We start from the raw sequence: 13796 nt of genomic DNA, 5'->3' as shown, positions 1-13796 counted from the left end.
CAAAATATTAACAAAAATTAATTTGCTGTTGCGTTCAAAGAGCCCGAGATTAATTATTTTTGAATTTGTGTGGCTTTTAGTCCTTACCTCAGAACGTTCTTGCATGGTTATAAAGGTCTGGACTAACATCGTGTTAATAGAATGTTCATTCAAAGTTAGGATACTTAATAACGTTCTTAAAACGTACAAAAACACTGTTTATTAAATTTAATGTTGGCAAAAAAATCCTTGTCTTAAACATTCACAAAATGTTCAGAAATAATGTTTTTATAACTCAGTGAGAACATTCAAAAATATATATTTTTTAAGCTGGGCATAAAAGTAAAATTTAAAAAAAGCAAAACTTATATGCAGATATGCATCTAAAAATAACAGGCTTAACTATATTTATTCATCTTGCACTCATATGGCCAATTAACTGCTTACTTTAATGAGAATATTTTTTTTATTTTAAATACCACCTGCTTTTGGTTAGAAAGTTACAAATAGTTTATCCCATGCAAAAAAAAAATATTGTTTTATTTTGTTTTTAATTAGTAAATTTTTTTTAGCTTATACCTTTTACTTGTTTTCCTGAAAAACAAAAAAAATCTAAGATCAACAAAATAAATGAACTATACCATATAAAACACTATTATATGATACAAATATTAAAATAAGTTCATATAAATCATTTTATTCATAGATTGTATTACGGTGGCCGAGAAAGCTCAACACGTTGCAAATAGAAAAAAACACCTGTAAATTAAGAAAACAACTTCCTCAATTTGATAACACACGCTAAAAATGCTCAGAACACAACCAAATAAAGAAATGCACTGCAAATTAAGAAAACAACTTCATCAATTTGACAACACACGTGCTGCAAATGCTCACAACTCAAACAAATAAAGAAACGCGCTGCAAATAAAATTCTTGTTGTGAAATTGATGAAGATGTTTTCTTGATTTGCTGGTTTGCATGTGTTTTCTGAAGTTGCAGCGCATTGAGCTCTCTCAGCCACTGTATTGTATTTTGAATATAAGCAAACATACTTATACATGTTTCTAAACTTTTAATTTGTGCATCATTGCATCTCAGATATCTTGTTTTAAATATTACAACATCTCCAGGACATGTGTAGAGCTGTTGAGGAAAATTTAAGTTAACCAACTTAAAATACTTGGTTCTCAAAAACTAACGGCGCTGCCAAAGGGAGAGAGAAAATACAATATTTTAACAGTCTTACTCATTAAGAATAAGATGTTTCTATAGCGTGGCTGTGATGTAAGTAAAGCCCGTTGCTAAAAAACAACTATTTTCAAAAGGAATTTGTCAACACAAAGGAGGCTGTTCTTTTCTCAAGGGATTTCACAGGCTTTTTAGAAGCTTTTTATTATGTCCAATCAGTCTCCAGAAATGAAAATGGAACCACTTGTACCTGTATGAACTCATTCAGCATCCTCCAGACACTGTTTTCTAACTCAGCAGTGTAAAATCCTGAATCAGTGTACATCTAGAAGTCATTGAGGCATATCTGCCAACTGCATTTCCACAAATGTGGCAGAAGAAAATCAAGAGATTGCAGAGCAGTAGAGAAGCACGTCTCTAATAAGAGCAGAAAGATATTGCAGTCTTGGCTGATGGTTCTTTCATGTGTGCTTTGCTTTTGAGGTTGTGCGATAAGTGTGCCATATGAAAGTCAGGACTCGGGCTACACTTGAGAACATCTCTTTCAGTTTGGACAGCAGAGGACATTATCTCCATCTAATGAGACCAGCATTGTGCCTCTTCTCCACAAAAAATAGAAAAACAAAAATGGATTTATATTTTGATTGATTTGCATCTCAGTCTGGTTGTTTAATGTAACTAGTTTTGAACTACTATTTTGAACTCCGTAACATGAGTATGCTCTTGTTATAAGAAGCATTTCTGTAAAAAAGATGTTTTCAGACTTTCAGAAAAGAACAGAAATCATGTTTTGATTAGAGAAAACAAGCATAAAAAATATTCTTAGCATTTTATGGTTTTATGTTAGAAATTAATGCACCACACAAGCAACATCTGTTCAAAATTCACCCCATGTGCACATAATTGAGCTGTTAAATAAATATAATTTTAAACATAATTAATTAATTTAAAACTGTTTTTTTTTTTTTTTAAATTATAACTATTTACTCCATCAGGATTATGAGCCGTTCATTATGGTGTGTAATCTTCTCAAATAATTTACATTTTTCCAGCCTGTTAATAATGCTGCTGTACATTACTGGCAGCTGACTTCAATAATCACGTCCCCTAACACCTAGGTTTACACTTGCTCGTGTTTATCCATGTTGTGTGTGTTGAACCAGTGTGTGTGTACTTGTGTATTTCAGCATTTGGAAGTACTTAGTGACGTTGCCAGGCATAATCCATGTAAAGCCCCTGGTTCAAAGAGGATCTGGGTTAGTACAGCGCACACAGCCACTCTAACACTCTTGTGTATCAACAGCAAACGCTTGCTATTGTTTCTGTGTTTGGAACATATTAAATCAGATACAAAGCAGCACACAAAGAACCGATGCAGAAAACAATAGATTCAGGTTTGTTTAGTTTTTATTGGCATTTAGTTCCGATTTTACATCAACTGACACATTTTGCAGATGTACAGAAATGAAAAGAGTGGCACTATTGTGATGTTGCTTCAAACCGAATGCATGTACTGACATGCCCATGCTGTACGGTAATGTATACACATGGGGTAATAATAAGTGAAAGTGACACGCTGTATACATATATGACCACTTTAGGTGGAATAATCATCAATGAACACTGTCTAAAGGTGATTACAAAATGATCTAATTCGTCTCGCTACATCTGAATATGAAGCATGGCTTATATCGAGTAAAACACAGAGCATGTACACACAGATGACTGAAAACCTTTAAGAAATTTCATCCAAAAAATGTGTGTATATATATATTTAATAATTATACACTTTAAAAAACATAAAGAAACCAACAAAAAGAAGAAGAAGAAACTTCACGTGAGCTCTAGCCATCAAATATGCACTATGTACATATAACCTTTGGAGAGAAAGATACAGAGTAAATGTGACCATTTACTAGACTATCAGTTAGGACAGACACACGACGACATTTCCTAGATAGAGCGTAGAGGGGCTGATGTGCACTGTTGCAGGTACAGCGGGGAGGGGAAAGGGAGCCTAAGCACTTCTCGCATGGGTTTAGCCACTGCCCAACATCTTTGTGGCTCGCTGGTTGGCTTCGTCGATCCTGGTTTTGTTGGAATCGGCCTGGAAGACAAAAATAATAGATACAGATACAATAGGTGGTTTTCAGTATTGCTTGTTTTCAAAAAGAAACTGGGAGTGATAATACAGTCATTTTTAAAATCATTTTTTGTTTAAATCAGCAAGAATTACAAGAAATATTACTTAGTTTATTACGTAAACATATCTTTTTTTGCGTTACATTGTGCTTAACTGTCATGAAAATAATATCACAATGCAAAAAAAAGTCTTAACAAGAAAGTGCAACAATTGTGACCTGATTTATTATTTTACCATTTTTACTTTAAAATTATTATTATTATTATATATGAAAAACATTATATATGGTTTATAGTCCTGAGAACTGGTTATGCTTAATTGTCTTACTGTTTATTAATAATTTAATATGATTAATTTTGTGATTCCAGAACTTTCAAAAAGTGTTATTAAAAAAATTAATTAATAAAAAAAATCATTTATATTAATATTTTACATGATATTATTGATTCATAATTATATATTTATTTAAATAGCCTCTTGGAGGTTTGCTGAGCCCCCTGATTTAGAATAACAATTCATTTTGTGATTTATAGTTACTGAAAAAAACAATCTTGATTTTAGTATTTTAATTAAGTTAGACTACTTTAATATAATACAGTTTTTTACAGTCATTTTTGCACTTATAACAGAACAACTGATTGAAAACCACTGTTCTGAGTGGTTCAGTTTAAGAGAAATAGTAATAATGATGGATTCCCTTATAAAATGCATTTATGATCCAAAATTAATAATTGCACTACTCCAAACAAATATTGATCTCAAAAGGTATTTTTACAGGGATGTAACACTTGTTTGTAGCACAAACAAGCATCTTGTGGTATAATTAGAAGCTCTTATCTCATAGAGAGTTTGCGGTCACTTTTGAGGCTCTTGTGTTGAGTAATAATTTATTCAGTATTACAATATCATGATCTTACCATATCCATAATCCTGTCGATTTGACGGTTCTGGGTGTCGATCTCGTTGCCCATGTCGAGAGCCATGTGGCGGAGGTTACCGATGATACCTCCCACCTGCTCCAAATTCTCATCCATTTCGTTCTCTCGTGCATCATCTGTTACCCTGAAGACATACAAAAAAAACAGGCTGGGTTTATTGAGAGCACTGATTGAGATATCCTCAGGATGATTTTTACATTAAAGTCAACATGGAAATGCATTCGCAACCCATTTTTAGCATGCACCGATGAATCAGGAACATGTCTTTATAAAGTAAAACATCTGTCTTATATGGAAGCCTGTGTCTGCCACAAAATAAAAAAAATTGAATTTTTATATCATAATTCAGACCTTATATCTTGTAATTCTGACTTTTTTTCTCAGAACTGAGAAAAAGAAACTGAATGGTTAGATATTAACTCAGAATTGCATTAAAATTGTGTTAATTAAACTGAGAAAAACTGAGAAAATTGGAATTACAAGAAATAAGTCAGAATTCTGAGTTCATATCTAGCAATTCGGATTTGTTTTTTACTCAAAACAGCGAGAAACAAAACAGAATTGTGAGATGTAAACTTAGAATTCAGAAAAAAAATCAGAATTGCGAGTTATAAACTCAGAATTCAGAATTCAGGTGCAATCCCGAGTTTACATCTCACAATTCTGAGTTTACATATTGCAATTGTTTTTGTTTTTTTTTTGACATGAAATAAAAAATTGTGACGACTTATCTCACAATTCTGACTTTTTTTCTTGCAGTTGCAAAGCATGTCTCACAATTCAGACTTTTCTTCTCTGATTTGCGAGTTTATAACAAAATTGCAAGATATAAGGTCCGAATTGTGAGATAAAAATGTCACAATTATCTTTTACATTTTTTTAATCTGTTGCAGAAACAGGCTTTTACAGTCTGACAGGTTGTACAGGACAGAAAAAGGACACAAAGAAGCACATGATGATACAGTAGGCGTCACATTACCTAACCCATGGGTTCTGTCTACACGAGCATGACTAGAACAACTGTTTAAAACAATTAAGTTGTATTTGGACTCTAGCTAAACATTTCATTTTGTTTGTGGACCGTCAGGGGATATTTTGAGACAGTGGACCAACAACAGCTCAGTGGTTTCATGACCATTCCTGACATGCCTGACGCTACAGTCTGGGACAAAGCGGACATTCGTCTTCTGCAGACAATTATAGAGATCCTTGTGACTCACTGACAAATGAAGCGCAGTGTATTTACTGCTGATACACTAGATAGATGAAAACAACCACAGCACAATTAGCTTTCGCTCACACAGTCAGCGTTTGGGAGTGACAAGCGTATTTACTGTCATGTCGCTCAAATTGATCTGTCCACACAACAGCAGACAAGAGCTAATGATCGAAAAATGTCTGTATCAACAGGTAACTGAAGTCAATACACTGCTCTAATTGGAAGGTGATGCCTGTAACCATAGCAGCAAATAGCAATGTGGTTCATGCAATGCGTACACGCATTCCAATAAAACGAAATGATTTCAAACACCAATGCCTTTTCGTTTTCTTCAAAATATAAAACACAACCCTCTTTTCATTTAAATTTAAAAAATATAAAACATTAATAAGTGGTTTAGATAATATGTGCACATATACTCTGCATTCTGGGATACCTCGCTGCCTCAAGTTCGCACAAGTCACCTCTTGATGCATCCTTGATAAAAAGGGCAGAGCAAGGACACATTGGGAATTTGAACTGTACTTCGCTAGATGTGAACATTGTACTTGGGCGACTACTGATGATGTTTCATAAGTCCACGAGAACACAAGTACAGAAAAGATCGCATATTGAGAAACGGCTATCATGACTTTATATTACGATTTTATTTTTATTCCAAATATTTTGGAATATTCCTGCTGCTTTCATCTTCTCAAAAACTCTCCAGTTGCATTTTTTCCCTTGTATTGCACCTAACAATACACTAAAATAAATTTGGAAATTCTCAGAAACTGTTAGGAAATTTCTAAAATAATTACAAGTCTGCATTGAATTAAATGAGAAAATTTGAAGTAGAAAGACAAGAAAAAGTATTTTCTTGTAAAAAAAATATTCTCCAAAAATCATTTTTACAGTGTACTGCACACTAAACTTTACATACCACATTATATTAGTTCAATACAGTAATTTTTAAAATTATATTTTACAATTTAAAAATATAGCCTATAATTATTTTTGCCTTACATTAATGAACAAGATTTTTTATCAACATTACTATTATTATTATTAATAATAATAATATTGCTTTTTTTGATGCATTGTTGCATTTCCGTACTAAACATTGGTGTGAAAATTGTCTATATATATATATATATATATATATATATATGGGTGGGTTTAAACAAAAGGTGCTATCTTCTAAGTTGTGTATCAGATCCAGATGAAAATACCTGTTAATAAATAAAAGATGAAATGTTAATCTCTCATATTCATCTTTTGATGTCAAACCCAAATGTTTTCAGTCTACAGCAAAAATAAAGGAATTGGCCTTACTGTCCCAATACTTTTGGAGGGCACTGTATATATATATATATATTCCTGGGCACGCAATTCTAGCAAGTTATATATACATTTTTTGGTATATATTTTTACAGTTTATGCATTCCCTGGGAATCAAATGATGCTAACATCATGCTTATAGAATAAAATGACAAATTTCATAATTTGTCAAAATATAAGATTAGGACTCTCTCAAAAGTCTACTCACCAAAATCCAATGAATTCTACTGTATTTGCAGTAATCTCCCATAAGTAACTGACCTGCGGATAAATCCTCCGCTGATGGCCATCTGCTCTCGTTCATCGACCACACGGGCCGGCTGGCTGGACACCACCCCATCCTGGTTATTACCCCAGGACTGGCCACCACCTTTCAGCCTGAACAACCACAGGACGTGAGAGAGACAGGGTGAGAAACCGAACGGAGTTCAGTAACACTATAAAGCACTAGACATGCACTGAGAGGAATTACAAGCAGATAGAGATCACTTAAAACAGGAAATGGTGGTCAGGATTACCTGAAAGGTGCTCATGAATAAATGAACAACACTTTCCTGGAACTAACGTACATACGTGGGGTGTGACAGACAATTACATAGACACTGATGGAGACGTGACAGTTAATTAGAGGAGGTTCACAACAATTATCAAGGTGAAGAGACAAAGAGAAGCATTCAGAAATAACATGTTCTCAGTGAGAGTACAGATTAGACCTATTCTAAACATATAAAGTCTGTTCATTAAACAAGATACAGCATGTTAATCAATAAACCAATAGAAACGCATTTATCAGAACAAGTTAAATGCATTGCATTCAGGCGGGGAAGGGAATTAGGCTGTTTAGTAACAGTATGCATACAGTAAAGGTCTAAGGCTTTGTTCACACTGCACCCATTTTTCAAATCCAGTCTTTAGTAAGTGATTCTGTAAGTGATGAAATCAGACCTGCTTGTTCAGACAGTCAATATCCAGTATATAACAGTGACCATAGTAACTTAAAGAGATACAATTTTTAATTCTGCCACCATTTACTCATCCTCATGTCACTTCAAACTTTTTTCTTCAGTGGCACACATAAGAAAATACTCTGAAAAATGAGTCAGTATTTTTTTGTCCATATAACTAAAGCACATAGTGCTGTTATTGTTCAATATACTATTTATGATTTTTTTTTTAAGACAAAAAAAATGACTTATATGAAAATCAAATATATTGCCCTGGCAGCTAATTGAAATAACATAAGTTGAAACTGAAATAAAAATAAATAAAAGCTTAATAAATGTAAAAAAAAAAAAAAAAAAAAGACAAAAGCACAACAAAATTACTAAAAAAAATATAAATGAAAACATGAAAATAAAAGCGAATTAAATATATATTCATAAATATTATAACAGTATATAAATAATACTGCCATTGATTTACACTTGACAGAAACAGTTTATTTTGTGCTCCACAGATGAAAACTCACACAGGGTGAGTAAATGATGACAGAATGTTCATTTTGGTGTGAACTATCCCTTTAAGTGTCACATGATCCCAAGAGAATTTCTTCCAAGAGAAATGTTGCTAAAATTCAAGAGGCCCAGCATATATGTATTTTTTATTGATGAGCCCACCCACCCAGGTTCTTTGAGAAGGCTGTACCATAATGGACCTTAGTAATTCCCCCTCACAGGGCCCGAAACATTTCTAGTTTACCCACAACAAAACCCCGATATTTTTATGGAAAGTTCTGCCTCAGCTCCTGTGGTACTCATGTGCCAAATATGGAAAAAACTGACTAAACAGATTTTGAAATTGGAGTTGAATTTGATTTTAAACACTATATGATATTGAATTGGGTTTGTCAAGAACTTGTTTTTAACAGGTTTGAGGTCCAGATACATACAGTACATACCTAAAAAATGGGATTTTTTTCTGCTTGTCTGAACAAAGCTCACAGCAACTCTCTAAGCAATGCAGGCGATTTCCTACAAGATATTACCTTTCATTTCAACCTTTTATGTAAGATAGGGCTGATTCTACATTATATGGAGATTTCATGGTACGCATCGCCTTATGCCACTGCCATTGTGACTACAGGAGCTGATATGAAAAGCTCTGACCAGAGGCAGTGAGACTCTGACCTTAACTTCTTACTGACACAGACACAGGTGCGTGTCTTTAAAAAGAAACGTGAATAAAAGTTCTGAGGTAAGCCAAAATCTCCTTTACATTCATCTGCACAAGCTTTAAAGTCAACATGAAATCAAAATTGACCTTGTTTACCTTCTTAATACACGTTCTTGTCGTACTGTGCATGATTCATTATCTTTCATCAAAATGTAATAACTTGCATCACCCTTGAATGACTTTTCTTTTCAGCTTACAAGCCCTCTAATCAAGCCACCTATCATAAAAAGACTAGTTTCCCAATCCAATCAATTTCCGATGCATAAAATCAAGCTCCCACTCAACATTTTTCCATTGAATATCCATTATACAAACTTGCCTTTCATGTTGACTTAAAAAAAAAAAAAAAAAATGCATTTACTGTTTTGCTCTGTTACACTCTGATTACTTCAACCCCAAATACATAAAAGGACTAAGAAACTACCTATTAGTTAATATTCATAAATACTTCATCAAACAACTGGCGTTTGGCGATGGGCTGCATTACCGCTGATGGCCGTTCAACACTTTTCAGCCAGTGACAGTTGCTCACATGAGTATTTATGCAGTGCCTGCACCATTATGCAAGAGTTGGTCACACAGAATATTATTAACATAATATTTGCAACTCATGAAACAGAGAATAATAAGAACCGATGTCTGTGACCACTTGGATACTGCTGAAAACTTGATTGAATGTGCTTGTGCGTTTATAAGGTTTAAGGGTGCACTAAGTCATTTTTTACTTTAATTAACAGATCATTTTAACGTTAATTACAAAACTCCCAGTGAAGAATTAACCTTCCCACAACCCTCAAACAATATCTATCAATGAGAGAAATCACTATTACAATGTAAACAGAAACAAGCAAATATATTAAACAGTGACTGTCCATTCCTGCATAAAGCATTATGAATTACTTCATTGACTTATCTTCCTATACAATGTATATAACCATGTAAACATTTAATAATTTGTTCAAATAATTTTGTATGCCATTTTAAAAAGCAAGAAGTTTCTACTCTATTCTGATTGGATGAGCCATGTTTGAAGCCATACAGTTCTGCAAGATCATACTGTTGTTTCCTGTATCAGCAATGGCCCTCTGATATTGACAGTCAGTTGCTTCTTTTCTGATTAAATCAGTGCTTTTGAATGAATCATTGCTTAGTTAATTAGTTACTTAGTTACTCAGATTACGAAATGATTCAAGGATTTTCTTAAAAGCAGTAAATTCCTGGATTAATCATTTGTTTTAATGAATCAACAATTCAGTGACTTAAACCATTTCAGTAAATGATTCAGTGACTCACTCACAGAGAGTCACTTGTTTTGTTCCTGAATGAATCAGTGATTTTGAACAAATCAGTTGAGAAAATTATTCAGTGACTCGCTTTCAGTCACATGTTTCCTTTCTGAATGAATCAATGCTTTTGAATTAATTTTTATTTTTTTTAAATGAAGTGACTCTCTCAAAGAGAGTCATTTTATTGTCCCTAAATGAATCCGTTTTTTTTAACAAATCCATTAAAAAATGATTCAGTGACTCAAACATAGTTAGTCTCATGTTTCCTGAATAAATCAGTGTTTCTGAGTGAATCGCTGAATAAATTAAGACATTCAAAACAACCTGCTGATGGAGGAACTGAAAAATCCTCACTGCTCGATTTTCTGTGTAACACACGAACATTGAGGATACAAACAAAGAAATGTCCCAGTGCTACTGGACAGTATATGATCATTCTTGGAGCGTCACTTAATCAATCAAATTTCGTAGACTAGAAGTGTTCTAACAAACGACTTAGTGCACCTTTAAGGTATGAATAGCACATAATTAGCAATAAGCTGTACTATAATCAATTACACAGACCGTTTATATTGCCCAGATAACATTTTCCACCATGTTACCCATATGCAGTGACATGCTTTGCCTTTCAGGAAACCCTTTTGTGGGAAGCCAGCTCTGCCGGTCCACAAAGTTCATTCAAGGAGTGTGTAATGCTTGCATTTCAAAAAGTAGCACATGCATATTAAGCAGGCACTTAACATTTACAAACAACAGTCCTTGACCAACGGATCAGTGAAGCATAGAGCCCAGCATATTTGCGCATTCAGCCGGCAGAGAGCAGGGCCTACAGCTACAACTATGGGTTAACCAGTGGTGCCTCAGATGGACTTAGCTCTACCACCATCCCCATGCACAGAGAAGTAGTCCAGGCAGAGCGCAGTGGGGGGAAGTGGCAGCTACGGAGCGAGCAAGAGCGAGCGTGCAAACTGGCCACGTGCGTTTGTTCCTATTTGTCAGGTTCAAGCAGGCAGGCAGGCAGGCAGGCAGGCGACAGGCATCACCTACTTGTTACATGGACATGGACATAGACCACAGAGATTTCCTAGATCCGTCAAATTCTTTTCTGCTTCTTTCATGTCCTTATTGATCTGATCCATTCCCTCTTCGATGCGCTCCAGTTGCTCTGATTTAAACATTAGTCAATTACGCCCCCAAAAGAAATAAAGAGTGCGGAAAAGGAGAGGGAGAAAAGGGAAGGCAAGGAGGAAAAGAGAGACAAAAAGAAAGAGAGAGGCTTAACATTCACAGTGACAAGACACAGTCAGACAGCAGCAGACAGGTGAGAGCCTTGGACGCTTCACCAGTACCTACTTGTCGCAGGGACATACAAGTCCACAGCATTTGCCTACATCTTTTAAACTTTTCTCAGCTTCCATCATGTCTTTGTTGATATGGTTCATGCCATCTTCAACACGCTCGAGTTGTTCTGGTCAGGACAAAGGGGTGACAGTAATGAAATGAGACTTTGCACTCAAAACATGAGACATTTGAATGATGCGGTGGGTGGTTAGGTTAGGTCGTGCCAAGAACATGGACTGTGAGGCGTAGAGCACTTATAAAAAAGTGACTTCTCAACCTGTTTAATTTGTGCTCAATTTAACAATTTGCCTTGGATAAATTATGGCAATAATTAAAGAAATAGTTCACCCAAAATGAAAATTCTGTTGTCATTTACATGCCCTCATATTGTATGGGTTTGTATGGGTAAACACAAAAATATGTTTTTTCATCTATAGTTTCATGAAAGACCATTCCATAAAAGGTCCTTTAGATTTTTTAAATGTTCTTCACACAAAGAAAAAATGGTTCTTTCAAGAACTGTTAAGTGAAAGATTTTTTGAAGAACCAAAAATGGTTCTTCTGTGGCATTGCTGTGAAAACCCCCTTTAGGAACCTTTATTATTAAGAGTGTTAATGAAATTGAAAGGGGAAAGACTGGGGCTGTCAAGCTCCAAAATGACCACAAGAATCATAATCATTAAATGGAAGAAGGTTCAGGTTCAGCACAACATAATTCATTTTTGGGTAAACTATCCCTTTAAAATCAAAAAGCATATGCTAATATTTTGTAATAGGGATGCTCTTCTGAGCCTTTAGGGAATCCAGTGGTTGTTGGCATGAATGCTTGGCATCACTGGGCACTTGCTCACTGTAACTGAGCCATCACTGTCTGAGCTAAACTGAAAAAAGAAACAGTCAGGATGATTATAAACGTGTGAAAATTGTGAGCAAAAGCCGAGAAAGAAAGAAGATGATCGGAAACAGAACAAAAAGCAAAAAAGAATGAAATACGGAATAAATATTAGTTATTGTGTGGTAAGGGGAAGTAAACTGAAGAATGCAATGATTGATCATTCATGAACTGAAATGAACAACAGACTGAAGGGATACACATTCCTTTAGGGCTTTAGAAAACTGTAAAATCCCTGGGGGAGCACAACTGATGTTGCAATTTTATAAAAATGAGCAAATATGATAATAAGATTTACTTTTAAGTGTCTGCTCATCTGCCCTTAATTGAGCTTGAAAGCTGAACTAAAATTTGTATTCTTCTTAGCTAGTTTAAATACAACTGACAGGGTCTAGTGTGAGGTTTCCACCATATACAGACAACAAGCCAAATGGCTAATTGGGTTTTGCTTCTAATCCCATGAGCAAGAGCAGCGTGACTGAAGAAAGAGGGGGAAGGAGGCGAGAAAGAGACGGCGGGGGACTCGTCTCGTCATTGGTTGACAGTGATATGAAGCATATCTCCACTTTTTTGTATCTTAAGTAGAATAGCACCAGTAGTGGACTGAGCCAGTAGTGTAATGGCACGCAGATTGTAGTGCATCCATTGAGCTATTTTAGTGCCTGGATGGCTGGGTGGTTAAGGCGTTGGACTTAAGATCCATTGGGCAAATGTCCTTGTGGGTTCGAACCCCACTCCTGGTTAAAAAAATAAAAAAAGCAAATTTTGAGTAGAATACAGTAATGCAGCTGTAATGAGCTGTCTTTCAAAACTGGGGGCTTTTTCATAAAAGACGCTAAATTAGACAAATTTGCATGACTTTCTAACATTTACAGATGAAAAATATAACTAGTTATGCACTGAGGAAAACACAAGAGATACTTAGCTACTCATCTGCAGTGATGCTTGTTCCGTTAGCGCTGTCATATCTGACTATAACATGCCATGTAGCCTATAAAATGCTCTAACGCGTTTAATACTTTGGGAGGAGTAAAATTAGCATATGTGATTTCAACAACCAGATGCATTTACACTTGTCCAGTTTCATCAGGAATGCGGCCCAGACCACCTCCTGAAGTGGTTTGAGCGATCGGATTTATATGCGTTTCAGAGGGCATTTACACCTGGGGCCTCATGTATAAATGTTGCGTATGCACAAAATGGGCATAGAAATGTGCATACGCTGTTTTCGAAGAACATATCTGGATTTATAAAAAATAAACTTGGCGTAAATATGTGCGCACCGTACGGATGCTCTTGACTGTGCGTACGCACT

At 35.1% G+C, this 13796-nt stretch overlaps 1 protein-coding gene across 2 annotated transcripts in view; it reads right to left on the bottom strand.

Moving 5' to 3' along the window:
* Positions 1 to 2544: 2544 nt before the first annotated feature.
* Positions 2545 to 13796, bottom strand: part of LOC306886232 (synaptosomal-associated protein 25-B) — a 42882-nt gene continuing 31630 nt past the window's right edge. Inside the window, exons 5-8 of one of the 2 annotated variants that reach the window (XM_079443179.1) lie at positions 11296 to 11413; positions 7052 to 7168; positions 4231 to 4375; positions 2545 to 3277 (exon numbers count right to left, since the gene is read on the bottom strand). In XM_079443179.1, the coding sequence (XP_079299305.1) occupies positions 3209 to 3277; positions 4231 to 4375; positions 7052 to 7168; positions 11296 to 11413 (449 nt within the window). In that variant the 3' untranslated portion in view covers positions 2545 to 3208. Of the gene's footprint in view, positions 3278 to 4230; positions 4376 to 7051; positions 7169 to 11295; positions 11414 to 11601; positions 11717 to 13796 lie in introns of both variants that reach the window. The other variant, XM_079443180.1, reaches the window with a different exon arrangement.

This window comes from Barbus barbus (genome assembly GCF_936440315.1).
Source record: "Barbus barbus genome assembly, chromosome: 20".
Classification (NCBI taxonomy): domain Eukaryota; kingdom Metazoa; phylum Chordata; class Actinopteri; order Cypriniformes; family Cyprinidae; genus Barbus; species Barbus barbus.
The sequence above is the reverse complement of the archived record's forward strand: the minus strand, read 5'-3'. Positions and strand labels throughout refer to the sequence as shown.